Source organism: Scleropages formosus, chromosome 15 (assembly GCF_900964775.1).
Source record: "Scleropages formosus chromosome 15, fSclFor1.1, whole genome shotgun sequence".
Classification (NCBI taxonomy): Eukaryota; Metazoa; Chordata; class Actinopteri; order Osteoglossiformes; family Osteoglossidae; genus Scleropages; species Scleropages formosus.
Window position 1 is genome coordinate 7,389,827 of NC_041820.1, and position 22,978 is coordinate 7,412,804.

A 22,978-nucleotide genomic window follows, 5' to 3' on the forward strand; every position below is an offset into this window, starting at 1 on the left:
TCAGTGTCCATGTGGAGATATCATATGTTTTCACAAAATCACAGTTCAGTTTATTGTTGTTGTTAAGGCTATCTGGTCGATCCTGGCTCTTGGCGACCGCATAAATAAAATGTCTCCAAAAATTTCTGCCCTCCCCTTGTTCCTTGGTGTTGAAAAGGGTGTCTCTATTGTCGCTGTGTTTGAGTCCATCCAGATGGTTGCTAGTCATCCTCTTCATTTTCCTTCAACTCGCCTAAGCCTTATTGTCTTATTTCCTTTTAGCCCCATTTACAGTGAGTAAAATAACATGTTTGTTGTTCCGTTGGCTTTTGAGTGCTAAAAAATGAAGGCATACCTAGGTTGCCTTAGGGGTGAGCCCAGGGCATGAGAACCAATCAAGATCCCAAAGGCAGCAGGTCTGCTGAAGCTTTCTTTGCTTTGCAGTTGTTCCAGGGATTGCAGACCATGTGCTTCCCATCATGCATAATGTTCCCTTTTTCCCATTCTTCTTCCTGGAGGACATGCAGGGGGAAGCAGACCCCAACGGTGACATCTTCAGGAGTGTTGATGGCAGCCGGCCAAAGGGCGTCTCCGAGGATGCAGTGTTCCTGAAGCAGCAGCGGCAGTCGTCTGGGGGTTTGACCCAGAACAGCAGTGAGCTGAAGGCTGCATGCGACAGCATCAGGTCAGTCCACTGACAAACAGGAGGGTCAATTTGGGGAACAATAGTTTTGGTCAGGGGGGTGCAGTGGCGCAGCGGTCTTGGCCAGGTCCCATTCTCTGGTAGATCTGCGGTTTGAGTCTTGCTTTGGGTGCTGGTGTCCCGTCCTGGGTGTGTCCCCTCCCCCTGCGTTGCCGGTTAGGCTCCGGTTCGCCGCAACCCCGCTTGGGACAAGTAGTTTCAGACAGTGTGTGTGGGTGTGTGTAGTTTTAATCAGTAAGACAGCACCAGGAAGCAATTAAACATACCTACGGCATGACATCCACCCTACATGAAAAGTTCACATCCCATTATCCCATTACAATGATTCAACGGATTCCAGATCTTTCACAATGCAGAGCATCTGCTTCAGCCCTTGGATTCTGCTCCCAAGCGTATATTATGCCATATTATTTCTGTGGAATTATCCATTTCAAATGCAAATCCATGGTAAACATGTTAGATGCGTCTAATTACATTGCCGCAGTCTACTATCGAGACTTCAGCCTGCCAAAGTAATTACTGTACATCTAGGTATAAGTGTCGCTGATAACGGGCGCCTTTTCTCTGATGAATTTCCAGCCTTTTGCTGTCTCCTCCCAATTGTTATGTATAATTAAAATAAACGGAGGCTGTCACAGCAAATATCCAGGAATATCAATCAACACATGCCTGTTGCGGAGAGAGAGAGCTGTCACAGAGTTGAGCGCTGACATGATCTCCAGTGATCTGCTGGGTACCTAACGCTCAGTGCTGATGCTGATGTGGGCATAGCATGGTGTCATTGCTCAAGTCCCACACCCCACTGCCCTGCAGACTCTGCCCTGAGGCCAGTGCGGAGAGGTGGAGCCGCCTTCTGGCCCTCCTGGAGGAGCTGTGGAGGTGGCTGGGCTTGAAGGATGAGGAATTGACCCAACGCACACAAGTCGGAGGGGATGCCCTGAGCCTGCTGCTGCAGCACAGCCACTGCACGGTTAGTCCTTGCTCACATTTCCTCACGGAAGGTTCCCGAGTGAGCCTCACAATATGAGATTCTAAATTAAACATCCAGCAGGTTTTTTGGGAACAAATGCATTTACAAAAGAGCAACAAAATACCGTTATACTGATGGTTTCCTGAGACACTGCCATTGTTTTTTGTCCACTCTAGGGGACATGTTTTAAGTGCATCTTCCAGACTCCCCAGCTCTACAGCACAAAGTCCTAATGTACCTTACAGAAGATATTCTATGGTTTTAAATGTATTTTTGGGGGAGGGAGTTGGACAACTTTCTACAAAACATAAAAATATATCCAGAAACCTTTTTGCTGGGTCTATACTGGATTTATACTTGCATACTTATAATAATGCAGTTGTATAAATGTTAACGAACAGGACCGAGATTCTGTACCAAGACAAGTTTGCATTACAGTGGCCCTTTCCTTTCTAAATTAAATGCATCCATCTCATTTCTTTGAGGACGTCTTCTTCATTGATGATGTTTTAATGGACAGAGACCACTTCACATAAGCCAGAGTGTAAATAAAAAATAAGCACTAAATTCTCTCCTTTGCTTGGCATGGTTCCTGAGAGCAGATCAAGACAAGAGGTGTGTGTATGTGTGTGATGTGTGTGTCCATCCAGGGCAGTGCATCCATGGTGTATTTAGGCGGACGGATAAATCCTGCCTGTGGGAGCGGGAACCTGTGGGGGCCACTGTGAGAGTTTAAGCCACTGAGCAGCTCTGCGGATGTTGACTCCTCTCAGGGACAGCTGTCACCTCCAGCTGTGCAGTTCCCATCCCCCCTCCATGCACGGTTGCAAGATGTGGTTTCTGACTATTTCCTTCTCAGTGCAACACACACGAGGCCACCAGGTAGCTCAATAGTCATGGGACTTGAGCTGAGAACCTGAAGGTTGCTGGGTAAAATCCCTGGAAAGACACGGCTGTTATATACTTGATCAATGCGTTTAACCTGATAAATGAAATGATAAGTCAACATAATAAAAGCATTGTTTTTGCCATAATATGCCATAAATAAAGTAATTCTTAAGTTGAAAAGTAGAGAGATTCTTTACACGGCATGGAGCACGGTGAAATAAGAGTTTATGAATGGAATATCCGTTAAGACTGATCAACCTGGAGGAATGGAACTTTAATATTCATGGGGTCAACATACATCAGACAGGCAGAGGCGGGTGGGGTGAACAGTCCTGTGATGCTGAAGAATAATTTCAAAGCTCTGCCTTATCACGCTTCCCAGCCAGCTTTACACAGCGGAAGATTTCCAACCCCCACAGATTTTAATTTCCTTTCCGTGTTGTAGTTTATTTAATACCTTTCCATGGCTTAACAAATGAACTAGGCCACTTGAAAGTGAAAGGATCAACTTTAGTTTAGAATCTGGCTTCCCGTAATAGATTGCGTTTGAGTTTCCAATTTTTAATATCAGCTCTCCGCCAAACATCGCGGCCTTTTTGAGAAAAAAGTGACATCTACCCGAACGTTTGTTACGGTGGTGCAAGTATCTGAGCTTGAGGTTGAACAAAAAGAAATGAAAAACTGCCGTGTAAGTTTAAAGTGATAAAGAATACCACTTAGAGGAACAGAAGGAGGGATTCCAGCTGTATTTATTGGACAGCTAAAACAGCATGCTGCATACATCCATCAACAGGGGGAAAAGCCTTACGGTTTGAAGTCTTTTCCGGGAACAAGTCTCTTTCACAGGTGTTCAGTCGCAGGCCATATTGTTAAAGTGAATAATTGGCCGTAGCACCTAGTATTATACAAACAAGAGCTACAATAACACGGCGCCTTTTAGAAAATGTCACTTAAGGTTTACAGTCAACGTTCAATTGATAGGAAAGAATAAAAAAAAAATTGCATGTTCTTGCAACATGTTAATTTTGACACTTTGTTTTCTCCCATGACACATAATTAACTACACGATTAATTAAACCAGCCAGTATCTCATACATTACTGTAGTCCATATGATTAAAGTCATCAATCACCTTCTGCTGTTGCAGTAAAAGAAGGGTACTTGTGTGGATAAGTGTTGGATTTCAAGGTTTTCACATTTATTTTGTCAGTACAACGGATGTGTCCCGAATGACGGGTTTTATGTATATTTATGGGAAGCATTTTCAGCGAGCAGGTCATCATGAGCAAAACTCCATCTCCTCTAGAGACTGTGGGTTACAGCCACCTCCTTGCCTAATGAGCACTTGCCATTATCTGACATTTTAATAGCAAAACATTTAATAATATACTAGAAAAAAATGGTCAAACCCGGCAGTTAAGGAACATTTCACCTTGTGGGTCTTCAAAACAGTTCCACGATTTGCTTGTTCTGTTTTGTGAGAGAATTATGTCAGCAAATTTTAAAATTTAAAATTATGTTTGAGTGGAATAGTCTTTTCTTAAGACCCGTAAAGTGAATATTCTGGGGAAAATGGTGATAAAACTGTAAACCGTAAAAAAGTTAAACCCCTGTGGCTTTATGAACACTGCACTGCCTGGTCAGCAAATTTTCTGTAAGATAGAACTTGCAGTAAATATTCTTTAAGCTTTTGTTTAGTTGTAAAAAAATCACTTTGTCATCTTGGACCAGTAAAATATGTGTTTCTATTTAATACCTGTCAAGTTTCACAGTTTTGAGTTTTTCTAATTTTTTTTCAGACATCACAGTTTTTTTTGTAGTCTTCCTTAAAATTTCTAGTTTGTCACACTCCAGCCAAAGCTTTTACAACTATAAGTTTTACTAAAATTAGTGTGCTTCAGAAGTAAATCGTGCAGAAGGAACACCAGATCATGAACTGCTATGTAAATCTATGGCAATTCAGTTCTACAGCTTATGCAAAAATTACACACGAGCATTTCAGCAAAATTAAGAGCATAGGTTTATAACAACACGTGAAGCCTTTGCAGCAGAAAAGCTATATAAGTAAATTCACATGAAAATATATACAGGTGGTCCCCAATTTACGATAGGGTTACGTTCCGTGAAACCCGTCATAAGTCGAAAATATCGTAAGTCGTAAATGCATTTAATACACCTAATACACACCTTCGCGTGATAGACTGGGAGATGCAGATCGCTGTTGCTGCCCAGCATAGCGAGATGGTATCGCTCCGAATATTGCTTACCCAGGAAAAAAATCAAAATTCAAAATTCAAAGTACGGTTTCTATCCCCAGCTCACCATCATAAAGTTGAAAAAGTCATCAGTCAGGGACGACCTGTATATTCATTTAGTTGATGCTTTTCTCCAAAGCAACCTACAGTGTTAAGTCACCTACAGTTATTTACCCATCTATAGAGCTGGTCACTTTTACTAGTGCAGTTTAGGATAAGTACCTTGCTTAAAGGTACTACAGCTGGAAGTCGGATTAGGTCCTGCAACCTTTAGATCAAAAAGCAGCAGCACCAACCACTATACGATCAACTGTTGCCGATTACATACATGCTACAATTCTGTAGTGTCTATAGTGCCCACCATTATTTGTCCACACGAATCCAACATTTCTGATCAGGTATTCACATCTAATAGCTCCACGACTCTCTAAATGACTCTTATTACCTAGATATGTCACTTCTATTCAGTTATATTCCGTGTCACTGTGACCATTTCCTTTTGACTTTTATGACCCTATTTTCATTATTTTGCCCGAGCTAATCTCATTCTAACAGAAGAAGCAGTGCGAGAGTTTTATGTTCAGACACCAGGTCTCTTAGTGCCAGATAACCCCTCCACAATGGACGCTTGCTGCTGGATTCAGCAGATTATGCCGGCGCTCGCAGGGATTCCTGGTCCCAGCACTGCACTCACTCTGAAGATAAAAACAGGGACTTTATACGGCTAATTAAGAGAACCTGAAATATATCACAGCAAATGCTCGAGTCTGTCAGTCTGAGGGCTCCACAACGGACGCTGTCCAAACAGATCGCAGAAGACACAGCGTTACTGCGGTACTCCAATTGAAAGGGCAGGTCGGGCAAAGAACAAAAATAATTATTCATAAACGTGTCCATGGCCTGTATGGGAGAGGGTACCTTTGACATTTTTCTGAGTGACCTTTCAAGAGCAAACAGTTTGCTCAAGAAAGTTCACGATGACCACGAACAGGAAAATATATCACCTTGATCATAACTTTTCCCATTTTCTTGCAAAATGTTAATCCTTTGCCAGAAGCTACTTGTATAACCATTTTGACTGCAGATAAGTTTTTATAAGAAGGCAAAATTAATTGCATTTAAAAATGAAACGGAAAATATTAATTTTAAGGAAGCGGTTCTGTATAAATGCAGCTAGAACCATTAGAAAGCTGTGAGACCTTTCAAGTGAAATCGAATAAAGTTAGTGCAAAAAAACTCACACCAGCTAACAGTTATAACAGTTATGTAACCTCGGGAGTGGAAAATAGTTCCATATAAGATAGTGGAGCCTGAGAGTTTTCAGGGTGTCCCAGCGCTAAACAGGTTAATTCTGATACGAAACAATGACACCTAGATTTTGTTGAGAATAATATATTAATTTGCCCGGTTTCCAGGAAGCCATAAATAATTACCAATCACTACCTTCACCCTAACCCTACCAATTACGCTAATAAATCAGTTTAGTTTTCGGACATCATTAAAATCTGCCAGCCTTATAGCCCTCACAGGGTGTGTCTGCTCACCCCCGCGAGTCACCGCTATTATTGCTGTTATTATTGCTGAAATTCTAATTAAAGTTAGTCCTTGTGCTACTGAACTGCTGAGATTGTCTGCTGTATTCAGGCCTTGAGGAGCAAGCTGCTGGACTGCGAGCATGTGATGATCAGCACACTGTACCAGGCCTGCGTGTTCCTCACCGATCAGCCCATGGAGGAGCCAAAGGAACTGGGGGAAGATCTGCAGACCATAGCAGGTAAACAGTTGAATTCCACCCACTGCTGCATTTTAGTTTACACACAGTCTACACCACAGCTGGAAGTGTGTGGATGAGAACACACAAAATAAGTTATTTATATACACAAATGAAATATAAAATAAAATACACAGAAAACACATCTTCATCGTTTATCATTGGGATGCAATGTTCCTCAGAAATAATTCTGGTTATATGGACATATGTGGCAAAGTTCAGAAAGTTTCAGGATGTGAAGAATCTGGGTGGTAATGAAGGAAATTTATGGTGAACCGGAGAGCAGTCCTGATTCCCTGGGTTGGTGTATGAGATAGGGTGTGATCAAGTATTGTGTCGTCTGGGCGGTATTGAGACCAGACTGGCAATGACTAAACTATGAACAGATGAGAGGAAAATTTAATAAAACTCAGCAATAAGTATTGTTCTCCGTGAAATGGGGAATTCCACTTAAAAGGGCTCGAAATCAGGTCTGCTTGTATGTCTTTAGACTGTCAAATAGTCCCGCAGAGGCATGGACTCGCTGACTTCTGAGTTTAGAGGAAGTTCTTAATAAGGCTCTGAACGTGATCGTGAGATGTCACTGGCTTCCCCGACGTTGAATAATTATGGCTAACACGTTTATCTATCAAATAAAGAAGGGAAGACTGAGATCACTTGAAGAGGCCGTTAAGAAATCTGCTTCTGTTCAGCACTACTGGCCTCAGTACCTTATCTTGGCTTATTTCTTTCACATAAATAAATAAAACAGAGCTTAAATGTGACATGAGTGAATTTCCCACCATTTAAAATTAATGGTTGCTGTATGTAATCAAACCTGTGGGATGTCCAAGGTCTGCAGTCCAATTCTAACCCTAACTCACAACCACTAACCCTAACTCTAACTCTCACCGTAACCCTAAAAAGCTTCTTTGTTAAATCTGGTACTTAGCATGTAGCACAGATGGGGATTATTTTATACCGTGCTAGTTGACAATGAAAAAAAACGAGTAATATGGTTGATTGATGTTACTGGTAAAATTAACAAGAGTAATATGCATCTTGCGTCTACAGTCGCTAACTACTCCTACCCTCCCCTACACCACTAAGAGACCGCCATTGAGGTACAAGCTCAGAAAGCGGCTAGGGCTGTACGGAAGCAGGCCGAGGAGGTCCTGGAGCGCTGGAAGCAACTGAGCGCCCATGCAGGGAGCTGGCAACAGCAGGTGGACGAAGCCCTGGAGAAACTGCAGGAGGTTCAAGCCTCGGTCGACCAGGAGGGGTTGGTGGAGCGGGGGGAGCTGAGGGAAGGGTGGAGACCTGTGAGGGACATTTTCATCGATGCCCTGCTGGACCAGATTGAGAAGACTGTTGTGAGTACTGACCTTGGGTCTATATGACAATACAGCCTAGACAAGGGTCATCATTTTGTCCATGCAAATGTCCCTACAGAGGACTTCATTGTTTGGAAGGCCATTATTTTCAAATTCCCAGATTTGATTTATACTGAACCAGTTAAGGACTGTGACAAAATACTCGTTACAAATCACCACTCCACCCTGAAGGAAATGTCTCCGATTATGATTGCTCACAGTCTAGGTGGACATTTAATTTTACTGAGACATTATTGTAGTCACATAATTCCTATTCACTCATCCCTTTTGTGCGGTGCTTTTGAGAAAAGCGTCTGCTAAATGAATAAATGTAAATGTAAATGCTTCAAAAGCTTATGAAAACATATACAGTCTCTGTCAAACAATGGGTGCTTTTCCTGTACAACAGCACTTTTGCCTGTTATGTGGTCTTTCTGCTTCGACAGTGAGTATTTTATTCTATACAATGACTTTGTTGCTGGTATCAGAGATTTTGAGACACACTTACTGTCTCAGACCCAAGTTGTTTTCTGGCTATTGGATGTTATCGACTAAATCTAATTTATTAAGCTCTAAATTATCCTTGAAAGTTCAATCAAGTGAAAATTGTCTACTGTAAGTGTGGACAGTTTAATGGCACAAGCCCACATGCTCTGCAGAGTGAAAGACATGGGCAGTGATCTTGTGAACTTTATTTCTTTGTACCATACACATCACACACACACACACACACACAAAGTGTCTACAACCGCTTGTCCCAAGTGGGGTCACGGCGAGTTGGAGCCTAACTCCGCAACACAGGGCACAAGGCTGGAGGGGAGGGAACACACCCAGGATGAGATGTCAGTCCGTCGCAAAGCACCCCAAGCAGGGCTCGAACCCCAGACCCCCCACAGAACAGGCCCTGGCCAAAGCCACTGCGCCACCCCGCCCCCTCACCATACACATCTGTAAACCAAATAATCCAAAAAAATAATATTTTTTCATCTAGGAAGCAATTATGATTTTTTTCCTCCCAGAGAAATAATACCAAATCGATCCCCTCACAACAAGAATTTTCCAAACGGAGTGATTTCATGGAACAAATTAGCCCCATTATGTGAGGAATGAGTGTATCTCCAACGCAATTGTTATAAGCAAGCAACACTTGACTTGCGAATTAATGTAAGTTTTGTGTTAATTGACTACGGTCCCTGTGTTCAAAACAGGTCTTCGCTGAGGAACTTGCGCCCCTGAAATCCGACGAGTCAAATGATGTCATTAGCAACCTGTCTCCCCTCAGCCTTCCTGCTTCGAACATGTCCCAGCTTCATGACCTGAGCACTCAATGGACACTCACACAGGTGGAAGATTCTTTCTCCTCTCCTCTTCCTCTCTTCCACGTAGTCACGAGACTGGATTCGCAGCAGAATCCTGAGCAATTTTTGGAAAGGCTGCCACCATGAACCAGAGGAACACTCAACCTCCCATGAGACTTTTATATTGTAATGGAGTCTTTGTTTCCGCATTTCTGCATTTATTCCCCTCTGTTCCTCTCTGCTTTGATTTTAAAAGGAAGAAACCGGCTGTTTTAAATTCCTTTTAAATTACCCCGAACAGCAGGCTTTCGCTGGCATTGCTAATGAAAGGCTTCTGTGCCGTCTCTCAGTGTCCTTGCATTGTCTCCTGATGGCGGTATGACTGTAGTGGTCCTTGGGGAGGGTGGTGGGCAGGTTTATCGAGTACCTCCATTGATTACTGCTTCTGGAGGAGGCTGATAATTAAGCCCCCCCCCTGCCCCCCGGAGGCCTATTTACACTGAGCCATCCAGGGAATTGTTCCTCAGGGTTCTTCCTATCCTGGCCCTTTAAACACCCATCAAAAGAAAACCACGGCTGGGATTTCATTAGCATTCTCTGGTCCCAAAGCCAACCCTGGAGTCCGAAAGAACGCACTGAGGGCGCATCATCGCTATTGTCAGTTCGTTGAGATCTAAGCAAATGAGGTGCGGTCCCTGTTTGCTGACCCTGTAAAGATCGCTCAGTTCCTTCTTCTAGAGAGGCAATTACGGCAGCGATGTAGCGGGCCAGGGATGTGCTGACCTAAGTTCCACTGTGGCGGAAGACCGAGTTTATGTTCATCGTGTTTCCCCTACATAGTTGGCTTAATTAGTGAACGTGCTTCCTGTTGTCTCTTTCAGTCATTAGTGTGCTGTTATGTGGCCCGGTGGACGCTGTAAACTGGCCACGCACTCTAAATTGCCGAGTGAAACCAACTTTACATGACAACAGGGAATATCGAGTATGAAAAATTTTTTTGGCTTATTTAGACTGTAATAGGTTAGGGCCCCACACGGGATGTACCTTATCTAACCCCCTATACTTCTGGGACTGGCGCTGGGCGACCATAACACTGTTATGCAGTTAAGGATAATGAATGAATGAATGAATGAATGAATGAATGTGTCACATAGATGTGTCTTCATAGACATCTTCACAATTTGTCCTGCTGGTCGACAGGAGGCAGAGGAAGATCAGCTCAGGCTGCTGCAAGAGTCCCACTTGGATGTCGGATCTTTATCTCAGCACTTCCTTTCCAGTAAGGGCGTCCTTTCTCTCCCTGCAATTTCCTGCTTGTTCAATAATTTTGCCTGCTTTATTTATTTTTATATGAAGGATCTTGCTTTCCCTGAAGCGAACTAGAAAGTACAAATTAAATTTCTGGACAGTGTGATGCTCCACACTTTCAGTAATTAAACTTTGTCTGCTTCACTTTGTGATGAAGTGATCTTTAAGTTAGTTGACAGCTGCTTTTTTGCCTTCAGCTTTCTGAGTCCAAGCCAAATGCAGATGTTACCATAGGACACTTTCTGTTATTTTCACCCACGTGGCCACGGATTTGCTACAGACCGTGAGCCGCAATCTCACTTATAAAACCTATTATTGCTGGAAGGATATAAAAAAGCTTAGCAATGAGCTTTAACAAGACTTCAGGTGTTTGCTGTCCTCTCTCTGGTGGAAATGATTACAATATATGGGACTCAGGAAAGGAATCAGCAGACCTGCGGTCATGAATTTGGAGCTCATTGTGTTCATATGGCTATAGCGGGCGACACAGGTTGCTCCCTACAGTGAGTGTGGTGTTGAATCTTGGCACTTTGCTGTGATCTCCCTCTGCAAAGACGTGTCTGAGTCTAATCACAAACGCTGTGGTGCCAGCAGAACTCAGTGGTATTAAAAGCTTCAAACTAATTACAATCACAAACGTGTACTCCTCCAACTGAGCGTTGTCGGCTTTACCATAAAACCAGGCCGTGTTATTTGGGAAGAGGTTTCCATCCAAATGTGCAGAATAATCTGTCCTTGGTTATCCTTGTCCCTCAGTAACGGCTTCCTATTCTTTTCTCTCCAGGCTCGGTGCAGCTCCCTTGGCAAAGAGCAATCTCCCACAATAAGGTCCCTTATTACATCAAGTGAGTCATTTTTCCCCCCTCCTTAGTGAGGGTGTTGAAATGTGCCTAAAGCGGACCAGAGTGGACAGTAAAGTGTGGAGGGAGATTTACAGTTTGATACTACGGGGGTCAGGGATTTCAAACAGGCTGTAGTCCAAAGCTGCCCAAATCCAGTCCTCAACAGTCCCAGTCTGGACTTTTCACCTCTGCTCACTCTGCTCACAATGATAACAGATAGATAGATAGATTCTGACATACATTCCTATCTATCTATCTATCTATCTATCTATCTATCTATCTATCTATCTATCTATGTGTGCTTGTTTTTATTTGTGGAATAGCCACATTTTGTATAATTCATACAGTGTTGGAAGTAGATCTGTGAACTTGGAATAATGTCCACAAATTCATGGTCTTTGCCTCAATCCATAGAGCATACTGATTCCATGGCAAGCAAATACCTTTACAAATTGTATTTATTCAATGTATTTCTCAAACTTTCAGTCTGTACTCGTATGCAAACCAGTTATGGATGCGAAATCCGAGAGTCATCTTGTCTTTAGATCAGAGACACCTCTCTCTAGGATAATTGGTGTTGTGTGTTTGCCAAATACATCCCGGTAATGATATCAGCACCTAATGCTTAAGTCTGCACTATACCGCAGTCTCGCCACATCCAAAGCAACACTTAGGTTGCATTGTCACTGCGGAGACTAAAATAACTCATAGAATCCCCTGAATGTGGTATGTGGCTTTATTTTCCTTTAATTAATAGGGCTTTGTGCCATGGCTTATACACTAGCACTGACAGTTACAAAGGTGCCCACCAGAGTCTGAAATGGGCCACTGGAAATCTCCCAGAAGCTCAGCTACCGAAGCCTGTTTATCTCTATGGGCTCTGTGGTTCGGAAGGAAGGCTGGAAGCTGCAGAAGCTGAAGGCCACTGCCCAAATGATAATAGAGTTCACAAAGATGACAACATTCTGGTCGCCCAGTGGTTTGAAAACAGGCATTTATGACAAATTATTTGGGGTAGCTGATAGCACAGTGCTTAGAGCTGCTGCCCTTGGATTTGAAGGTCAAAGGTTTGAATCACACATACTGCTTTAATGCCCTTGAACAAGGTAATTACTGCAGTAGAAATGACCCACCTGTTGAAACAGGAAAAAAAAAAATAGGTAGCTTAACGTTGTAAGTTGCTTTGGAGAAAAGAGTCAGCTAAATGAATAAATGTAAAATGAGCTAAAGGAAACCCATCAAGGTACTTAGCATGAATTCATACAGTAGAAATTACCCTCCAGTACAAATGGATTGTTCATTGCAAGTATGCCAGTATACAGACTTAATATTTTAAGGTACTATGGACAAAGATGAATTAATTTCTCTAACATTAATAACCGGACCACTGGTGCACTCTTACTGAGGGATAAGTGTTGTACTGTGTTAGAAAAGAACGGGGGGACATCCAGCGTATAACTAGCTGGGTAAGGCTTGTACTTTGTCACTTTGATTTCCCAGAGCGCTCAAATGGGTTTAACCTAAATGTTGTCGGGGCTCCCATGGACAGTGTGCATGTGAAAAAGGTGCGCGGTGTCCCTGTGGGGGCTGTTTGTAGTTTGTGGTCTGACCCACATCATTTCCATGATGAAACCAGGGTGAAATGTGGCCCTAACTGCAATTTCGGATTTGCTTGCCTAAATGATATTTGTTAAGATCTAAAAGCCCTTTAGTAGGCAGGTGATTCAAGACCACCATTTAAAAGTTACATAAATCACTTAGGGTAAAAGCACCTATGAAGCAAATATGATTTTTTAAAAAATATAGACTTTTCCTGCATAATATTGAGGATGGAGGATGTTTACAAAGGGTAGCAGAAGGACTGTGGAAGGGTAGTTGTACGATTTTCAGACTCAAGCCCAGGAGGGCTTCAGATGTTGTACCCTTAGGAAGGGAAACTGTATACGAACTGTACTTATTACAAAATAATTCACAATGGACCTAGAAAAAGCATGGAAAACAACAACAACAAACAACAACAACAACAACAATAATAATAATCACATCAACTTGCCCATAGAGTGTGTGTGAGTGAATGAGAGTGTGACTGTCCTGTAATGTACTAACGCCCTGTCCTGGGTGTACCTTGTCTCACATGTTATGCGCTTGGATGGATGGATGGATGGATGGATGGATGGATGGATGGATGGATGGATAATAAAGACACAGCACAGCTCCTGCTGTCTGTACAGTCCTTTTTCAGGGTGGTGTTCAGTATTTGATGTTCTTGCTGCTCCCCTGGGATGATACCCAGTCAAACAACGTTGCGCTCATCCTACAGGACAAAGCCACTAATCAGCTCAGCTTTATATGTTAAAATGGGTGTCTGAGACAGTTCTCGTCCACTTAAATGTATTTCAAAATTCATTAGCGGCTTTCGATAAAACTCCCAGCTGAACGCAGCACTGATAAATATTGATGAACACCTGCTTGAATTTGCTGAGCCTTTTTTATTGTATGTTATCAGCATCATTAGCCTTGAGTCTGGTGCAATTAAATGGTAATTGGGACTAAGCTCCACGAAGGAGTTTTTTCCTCTTTTTTTTGTTGATTATAAAGATAAACAAAAATTTCCATAAATAATGAAGAGATGTTAGCAATAACTGTCAGGAGCTAAACATATATTGAGAGCATTTTACATTTTTACATCCCTCAAAGTGATTTTTAATCTGAAGCTGCAGATGAAAACAACATAAGGAACAAAACAAGCAAAACACACACACACACACACACACACACGCGCGATGCCTGCACAGACACACTCGCAGACACACGCGTCACACTTGTTGGCAAGGACACAGAAATGGTACACCTAATTACTGCTAATTATCATCATCATTATTAACAGTATGCTGGAAATGTGAAGACTAGAAATATTTTGTGAGCAGATAACTGTTTGGATGATTAAATTACCGAGTTGCTGAGGAGCTCAGGCTGACAGTACATGTTTGTTTGCCTGGTTACTGAGTTTCGAATGGAACACAGTGTCCCGGCACTCTGAGACAGACTCTGGATAACAACGCCTGCAGCAGTTTGGGTCACAGGTAGAATATAGGCATTGAATTTATATAGCCACAGATGAAAAATTGAGGAGCTAAAAGCAGAAAAGGAATATTTCCAGGCACTGAACAGATTTAGCATAAGGTATTTATGATGGATTGATGCATTAAGTCTGTCAATGACATGGAACATGCCTTGTGCTCACAAAACAACGCAATTCATAAAGGAGCTCATCGCCGAGATGCAATGCCAATCCTACGAGACAAAACTGAAGAGTGAAAAATGAAAACGCGGTGTTTCGCTGCCTTTTTTCAGCCATAATACACAAACTACCTGCTGGGACCATCCGAAAATGACGGAGCTCTTTCATTCGCTTGGTATGTTTAACCCACCTCTGCCTCTTACACTTAAACTGTGTAAAACAGCCCCTTTAAATGAATGTCTTCCAAAAAAAATTACTCTAATATCCCATTTCTGGGCTTTTCCATAATGCTCTGTAAGCTCTATTTTACTGCAATATAATCAGAATGAACTATGGACTCATATACTGTTAACTGTTAGGACTGTCTGTTCCTCGTCCAAACTCATTATTATTACATCTTATATCTCTTTGCACTTCAAATGTGCTCTGTAATGGATCTGTGGGAAAGCTCTTCCTCTGACTGATGTTTTTTAATGCATCTTCTTCCTTCCTCCCCTGCCGGCGCCAGCGGACTTGAACAGCGTGCGGTTCTCCGCTTATCGGACGGCCATGAAGGTCCGCCGGCTGCAGAAAGCTTTGTGCCGTGAGTGGCTGCTGATGTCCTTCATGCTGTTTGCAGATACATCCTGCTGCTCCCAGTATCTCCACGCACTCAACGTGCCCCTCTGCTCCTGAGCTCTAATCTGTGCGGAGTAGGTTATTGCAGCTGTGCGAAGGGGTGGATTTAGTCATATGTGAGGTCTATCAGAGGTCAGGATGACCCTTCAAGCCTGCCACCCCCACCCTATCCTGGATAATTACCTTTATTTTGTTTTTTTCTTTTACCAAAGAGGTTATATAAGGAGCTTAATTGGGGTAATATTCACTGGAAATGCACTGTTGAGTGTGTTCGTACAAGAGATTGGCCACTCATCGTTTCCACGGAAGCACCACTCAACCAACTTCATACGAGAGTGAGAAAAGAATGATATTTTAATCCGCGTTGTACACATGAGGATGGCAAGAGGGCTGGTGTAACAATCGCAAAAGGACAAACACATCCAGCGTGTGCATTTACAGATACCTCATTTGCTTTCTTTCTGTAGATGGTACTGGCAGATGGTCACAGTCCTGGGAGAACTTCTCTGTCTTCATTGGGGCTCAGATCTTCCACAGAGCAAGGAATTAGCAAAAGGGATCCTTCCCTCTGATAAACCTGCCTATTTTTTCCTAGATGATGTTCCTAGAGAGAAGATAGGGGTTGCGAGAACACGGGAAAAAGCTGATTTAGAAACGTCTGCTCTTTTATCTCTTATTTACGGCAACAAAAATTTGCATAGAGGCAGTTTTTTTATCATTATTTTTATTTTATTTATTTGTAGAAATAGGAATATGCAGGAATGAAATTACAGAAATACAAACAGAATGTGCCGGGGAGGTTAAAAAAAACCAACAAGCATGTTGAAGGACCAACTGCCTAAAAAGGAAAGAAAAAAATGTTTTTTAACGGATAATGAGGGTGACTGTGGAAATTACATCAGCAATTCATAAACAACGAAGAGGCACATAACAGTGCACTGAACAGATAATAATAGATATGAAATAATAGATTTAGATGTAAGTTATGTTAGCCATTAAATATATTTTGTTGTTTTCTCTACAGAATATTCCTGGGATTGATGTAATGATTTGTGATATAAAGTTTGTATTTAACTGTACTATGCATAACACATTTGTTATAGACGTTATGAAGATTTTAAATATAATGGACACATAATTGTAAGAAGATTTCCGTACAAAACCGGACATTATAAGCTGCCTTCGACAATTTTGTCATATAGATAATGTTTGACAATAGTAAGGCTGATGACATGTTAAGAACTTTTAAGATTGAATATTTTCAAGTGTAATATTTCACGCATGTTTACCATGTTGCACTCTGGTTTGCAGTTTTTATGCTAGCTGAGTGTTTGCATTTTTTTTTCTGGAAAAGAATTTGCTTATGGGTAATTGGACTGAAGGAAAAGGTACTCTGCAGGGTCCCTGCTGAACAGTGAATGTTCTCAATTCAAGTCATGTCCATTCCAGCTTGTTTACCATAAGGCTCGAGGGGATACACAAGAGCCTCGACTTGCTGGTTCATTAATGAGGCTTCTGCCATTAAAGCCTAATTAAAGAAAACAGGTGTTAACGTCTGCAAATTGCTCACGCCGGATTGTCACAAGTTTTACACCTGTCTTTTCACCTTATAATATCTCATAATACAAAGAGTAATAAAGCAATACCAAAGGACAAGGTACTTCAAGGAGCTGGATTAAACTGATGGCAAATAACAACAAGGCTAATGTGACATATTAAGAACAACTGAGCTCTTTTGGACTCTGGCCTTCTAGTCTGGTGAGTTTCCAGAAAGTTGACTCAAACAGAGCTCAGGGTATGTGCAGTCTGCATGTTCTCCCTCTGTTTGCAGCCTTTCAGACCTGCATGGAAGAAGACCATGGTAAACCACTACAACTCCCCCCTAACATAGAAAACCATGCAAGTTCTCACTATGAGTTACATTCAACTCAATGGCACTTCTATCCTTAAATGCTTAAAATTATATAATAACAAGCTATTCTTCTTCTTCTTCTTCTTCTTATTATTATTATTATTATTATTATTATTATTATTATTATTACTACTCAAGCTGTATTACTGAGTGGCCATCATCAGCAGTTTGGGCTGGCACTTGATAATTTGTGGCTGCGATAGAGGACAAGAGTACAGGAGCAGAAGCAGCTTGTAACTGGCAGAGAAAAATCTAGATTGGTTTGTGTTTGATGGTCATTCTATATTTCATGGCAGCAGAAGATGGCAGGGGAAATTTGGCTTTGAATCCTTAACTTTTCTAAGGCCAAAACAGTGAAGTGGCATCTTAAATATGCTCAGTGTTAAAATCCTGAGCCAAGAGTTTTATTTGGCAGGTTTATTCCGTTAAATACTGTAAATGAGCACGGATCCGTTGCACAAAGAATTAAATGAAATTGCGACCGTGAGCTTCTGTATTATAAATCAGGGTGCGATCGGTGTGACTCAGCATTAAAACAGGCTTGTTTCTTCAAATTAGACAGTAGGCCTTTTCTCACAAGGGGGCATAAAATAATGATGTACTGAGCTACTCTCGAAATTCATTACATGCTTAACTAGCAGAGAAGGTGACAGACCTGGATGGAGGAAAAAGGAACTTAATCAGGTATTTCATTTCATTCGCCACATAACATGTAATTGCTTACAATTATTTTTAAAAAGTACCTGCCTGAAAAATACTATATTATTACTGCAGAGGAGCTCTTCTTTGAATTTCTGGTGTTTGATGAAGATATGCACTTTACACTCCAGGTCCTGTATCACAAATTCGTACTGTTGACTCGACTTCACACCTCCGTGAGTTTATTAGTGTACAAATCTGCATTCGGGTTCTTGATTAGACTCAGGTTGCTGCCCCAGAAGTGATTATCATGTCAATTAACATTCTTTATTCCCATCAGGAAAGCCTAGCATGCAACCTTATCGCTTTTAATATGACTGGAAGTGCTGCTGCAGACACTTTTAATTGAAGAGTGCTGGTCAAAACCCAGATCACATCTGTGCGCCTTCTCATTTACATATCTGTTGGATCAAAAGTAATTACCTGGAATTATTTATTAAGGCACAAATTACCGCTGTGTAAACATGAGGGCTATTTTTGGGTTATTGGCGGTTTAGTTGCTACTGGTTTTATTGTTAGTCAACTCTGCTCAGGGATTTGGACATTGCTGTTAGACTTTATTAAACTCTTATAAGCATAACATTTATATTTCATGACTTATTATTGTTATTGCGTATCAGGTAATGTAGTATGTCATTTGGACCCAAAGGACCAAAGTTCAAATTCCACCTCCTGGTGTAGCACCGTTGACTAAGGTAAATTAGTTGATAATTTTAAATTGCTTAGCATCGTAAGTTATTTTGGAGAAAAGCTTTAGCAAAACTAATGGAGTTCCAACAGTTCCAGCAAATGGACAGGGATCAGAAAAGTGGTTAAGGACACTGATTTGGACCTTAAGGATGGAGTGCAGCAGTCACATTCTGGGGATAGGTATCTTACCATGCCAGTAACACATACTATATTTACTTTACCTTGTGCCCTTTGGTGGGGACATGTATTTGAGAGTCTGCCATCCCAAACCAGTCATCTCTGTTTACAAACAAAATTTATATTGTCTACAATATAAAATCACAAAACTGATTGTTTGGTTTATTGATGCTTTGTCAAAAATAATAAAATATGGATACATGAATGGGTAGAAAATGTCCAGAGGTAAAAGCATCAGTCAGATGATGATAATAATAATAATAATAATAATAATAATAATAATAATAATAATCTTTGTATGTAAAAAACAGCAGGGAGAAAATGCTGTTTATGTACTGAGTCTAATAGGAAAAAATGCTAATTTTAGACTTCAGAATTCAAAGAACCAGAGAGAGTAATGCAAGCATTCCCTGATTTTGTATATTTATTCATTATGTTATTTGTTCTTCTGGCAAACGCTCATGCCCAGAATGACTTACACTGCCTACAATGACATATTCAGAGGGCATCTGAAGGCAGCGTTCGCCCTGTAGTGACAGAATTTATATGTGAGGGCTGCCACCGCACCATCTCGAGTCGATTAACTTTTCATTTTCAGTGCGCTGTTTTGATTTTAATGCAAGGCAAAGGCAGCCATTTGGGTGGTCAAAGGCCATGTAACGCTGTATATCCAATTCGGCTCCGAGTGACTCGTAATAACTCGTTTTCAGTTAAAATGGTTGGTTCATTGAGCTAGAACGGCTGTTCACCACTAACTGTTCAACAATGCATTTATAGGAAAAGGTGTTTAGAATACATTTGGAAATATTACTAGATGTGTAAGTACATTTTTACCATTCATCATCTGTACAGTACATTGATGATGCCCCAGCCAAGACCTTGGTATTTGAAATTTCATACAGCACAGGTATTTCAACATTGCTGGTTGTGGGAATACATTGTAGAGCACTGAATGTGGCCTGCAGGAATACTCTTGTATAGTCTATTCACACATTTCCTAGGATGTACATTTCACTAGAAGAAAAAGTTACGGAGGCTCGAGCCAATATGACTGTGTGTTACCTTGCAGTGGATTTGCTGGACCTGAGCATGGCCCAGAGCATCTTCGAGCGGCACGAGCTGACCAACGGAAAACTGTTGGACATTCCTCAAGTCATCGGCTGTCTAAGCAGCATGTACCAATGTCTGGCCAGGAGGCACAAGGAGCTGGTCGACATCCTGCTGTGTGTGGACCTGTGTCTCAACTGGCTTCTCAATGTCTACGACATGTATGTCCTCATTGGTCATACAGGTTCCTTATGAGCTTTAGTTCCAGGGTCCAGTCATGGGTCTGAGTGTGTGTGGGCAACCTGTGCAATACTTGTGTAGGACAAACTGAACGGAGGAGTCAAAGCAAAGCAACAGACAAGTGTGTTATATCTCTGGGAGTGGTTGCTGTATAGCTGGAAAGATACGATGCCTAACCGATCGTCTCACAAGCAAAAACCGGTTTCCAGCTAGTGTGCTCAAACTTTTGACTGATACTGTGGTTTGGGACAAAGTGAAGCACTTGATGACTGAAATAAGAGCATAAGGAGCCCTTAGGTGGAAAACTACTGCCGCCCAAAGCAGCCCCGCAGTGTTTTGAGTGAATTGTAAGTCTACGGCGGTACCAAGCTTTTGAAGTCAAGTGAAAATTTAACTTTCGTAAATGAAAGTCGTAACACGGGGGGTGAACACAGCTGTCCGTTTAGTGCACGGTGGTAATTGGTACCTAGTAAACTGATGTCTTCACTGCTTTTCGCCGCAGAGGCCGGAGCGGAATGATCCAAGCGCTCTCAATGAAGATTGGATTGCTCTCTCTCTCCAAGGGCCATCTGGAAGAAAAATACCAGTGTAAGTATAGTCAAACCACCCCGGCGGGGCAATTTGTTCCTTCCTGTTTACTCAGTCTCCTGCTCTCCTCAAATCCTTTTCATTTCCTTGTGAGCATGCGAATTCCTGCCTCAAAGACAGGAAAGGCGAATTCCAAGGTCACACGTTGAAATCCGCAATACGAATTTGTTCCTGTTTGCATCAATTAAAAAAGCAACGCCGTTAAGGATTTCATTCCTGTATTTTATTATATAACTATATCCCATCTGCAGCACAGGTTTCAGTAAAAATAAAATGGCAAATGAAACCTACAGCAGCAAGTTCTTTAAAGCAATGTATCCAGATGTATGGAAGTCATGTTTTTCCCTTACTTCTGGGCAATTAGAAGTGAAGTGTCGTTATTGGCAGCCTGCCAAGTGCGAGCCTCACAAAACAGGAATCGGGGGCGTGCTGCATTGGAGAGATGTCGGTTTAATTTCGGCTGATGTGTCGGACACGCAGGAGGCAACCGCACATGACGCAATATAACAGAACATGACAACTCTTGGACGCAGCCTGTAGAAAACATCCAAATCATCAGCGATCGAATGCATAGCTGGGCCCTCTCGTGCGTGTTCATTTACGTCATAAATCAACGTTTGATTCGCTTCGGCGGCACCACTGATGCGACAAGCTTAACAAACCGAGCCTTCGATTCTGCACTTAAGACATTTTGGAGGGACTCTCAGCCATGCCGTTTTATTGGCTCACTTATTTTGGGCATCTAGGGATGACTTCAAACCCTCAGGGTCAATGATGCCTCCTCTTAGTCAGCGAACCTGCTAAATATGTTAACTGATGGTATTGTGGACCAAGATAATGCCTATACATATATTGTACATTGCTTTTCTAAAAAAGTTACCTTTATTGCTGGTGTTATGCCACATTTTTTCCATTAAATCCCTTCTACGTGATAACTTTTAGGAACATGATAACAGATGCTACATTTGATCTTGTTTAATGTGCAGATTCACTACTGCGCTTCAGTGGAGGTTTGTTGTTGCCTACAGCTCAACACCCTTAAAAGGTTTTAGAGTATTTTTTTTTACATTTCTGCACTGGGAGACTCTACCCACATAGACCTATAAATAAAGATACAACTAAGAAGCTAAAGCAGAGTAAAGGGGAGTTTACCTAGGATGTAGATGTGTGAAGGGAAGACAGTTTATGGATTTTTCAGATGAATACTATAGTGATGTAATGACTGACAGCGGGATACCATGTTTCATGCGCTGTATGTGCCAAGTGTGTAATTACCGTATTCATCTTTTTAACCTCCCTCCCCCACCACAGACCTGATTCGGCAGGTTGCAGCCCCAGAGGAGTCATGTGACCACAGGCAGCTGGGGACGCTACTGCACAGCATCATCCAGATCCCGCGGCAGCTGGGAGAGGTGGCCGCCTTCGGGGGAGGCAACATCGAGCCCAGTGTCCGCAGCTGTTTCCAACACGTGTGTGCGGCGTCGTGCAGCCAAAACACACACACAAATGAGCCCGACTCAGCACTTTTACACGTAAACCGGGAGACCTCGACTCATTCTACAGGCCTGTGTATAATGGGCTTCATTCCAGCACATATGCCTACCTTAACTGGTACAGTTAGTGGTTATTCAATTCATATGTAAATAACCATCATAAATCTATTACTTGCCGAATATCACTTAAGTAAAATTAAGTACTTCTGTATTAAAAATATATATATTCGAAATGCACAAAGGCCTTCCTTTGGGATGAGTGTGAGGGACCTGGCATGAACTTTCAGGAAGCAATTACAGAAAGTTGTATAAAGACGAATAAAAGATTCTATAGTGACAGAAGGGCCAGTTAGTTCAGGATTTACAGCGATTTTCACGTTCAGTATCCGGAATTAAATGACAGTACTCTACCAGTAAAAACCCGGCAATTTCAGCCTGGTTTCTAAAAATACCAGGTGATGAAGTCCTGCTTGGAGCCCTGATGGGTCAGGAGATCATTTATAAAGAAGGCAGGTCCTTCAACTAGTCCTTGACGGCTGCTTCACGGGTACCCTGTTTTACTCTGCCGTACGAGAGGACATATCATTTAATGTACCATGAAATTAAGAAAGTGTGCTTTTGAGTCCTGTGGTTTATTACAGCGGTGTAATTGATTCATTACTGTGTAATTGTGACAGTGTCACCATGCCACTTCACGCACTCCACCCACAATAAGAACTTAGCTCAAAATGCAAAATTGTTTTGATTTTGATTCAATACGGATGCACTTTTGCCACTTGTAAAATATAAGTATGCTTTTCTGAAGGCCCTCTGCTGAGCGTTTAACTGACAGGTGTCTCAGTGGAGGTGCAATTCCCCGTGACTGTGACCGATCAGAAGCAGGAGTACAGCACTCAGAGCATGTTCCC

General features: G+C 41.9%; 2 protein-coding genes across 2 annotated transcripts in view; both read left to right on the forward strand.

The window, feature by feature from the left end:
- LOC114912310 (uncharacterized) overlaps positions 1 to 1,885 on the forward strand; it is a 34,201-nt gene extending 32,316 nt beyond the window's left edge. Inside the window, exons 4-6 of the mRNA XM_029258581.1 lie at positions 498 to 664; positions 1,496 to 1,652; positions 1,829 to 1,885. Coding sequence (XP_029114414.1) covers positions 498 to 664; positions 1,496 to 1,652; positions 1,829 to 1,885 — 381 coding nt within the window. The remainder of the gene's footprint in view (positions 1 to 497; positions 665 to 1,495; positions 1,653 to 1,828) is intronic.
- Positions 1,886 to 4,747: 2,862 nt separating this feature from the next.
- LOC108941814 (utrophin-like) overlaps positions 4,748 to 22,978 on the forward strand; it is a 30,285-nt gene continuing 12,054 nt past the window's right edge. Inside the window, exons 1-11 of the mRNA XM_018764718.2 lie at positions 4,748 to 4,783; positions 6,439 to 6,568; positions 7,655 to 7,917; positions 9,126 to 9,260; positions 10,416 to 10,494; positions 11,308 to 11,368; positions 14,720 to 14,781; positions 15,115 to 15,189; positions 19,772 to 19,970; positions 20,492 to 20,577; positions 21,889 to 22,046. Of these exons, the coding sequence (XP_018620234.1) occupies positions 4,748 to 4,783; positions 6,439 to 6,568; positions 7,655 to 7,917; positions 9,126 to 9,260; positions 10,416 to 10,494; positions 11,308 to 11,368; positions 14,720 to 14,781; positions 15,115 to 15,189; positions 19,772 to 19,970; positions 20,492 to 20,577; positions 21,889 to 22,046 (1,284 nt within the window). The remainder of the gene's footprint in view (positions 4,784 to 6,438; positions 6,569 to 7,654; positions 7,918 to 9,125; positions 9,261 to 10,415; positions 10,495 to 11,307; positions 11,369 to 14,719; positions 14,782 to 15,114; positions 15,190 to 19,771; positions 19,971 to 20,491; positions 20,578 to 21,888; positions 22,047 to 22,978) is intronic.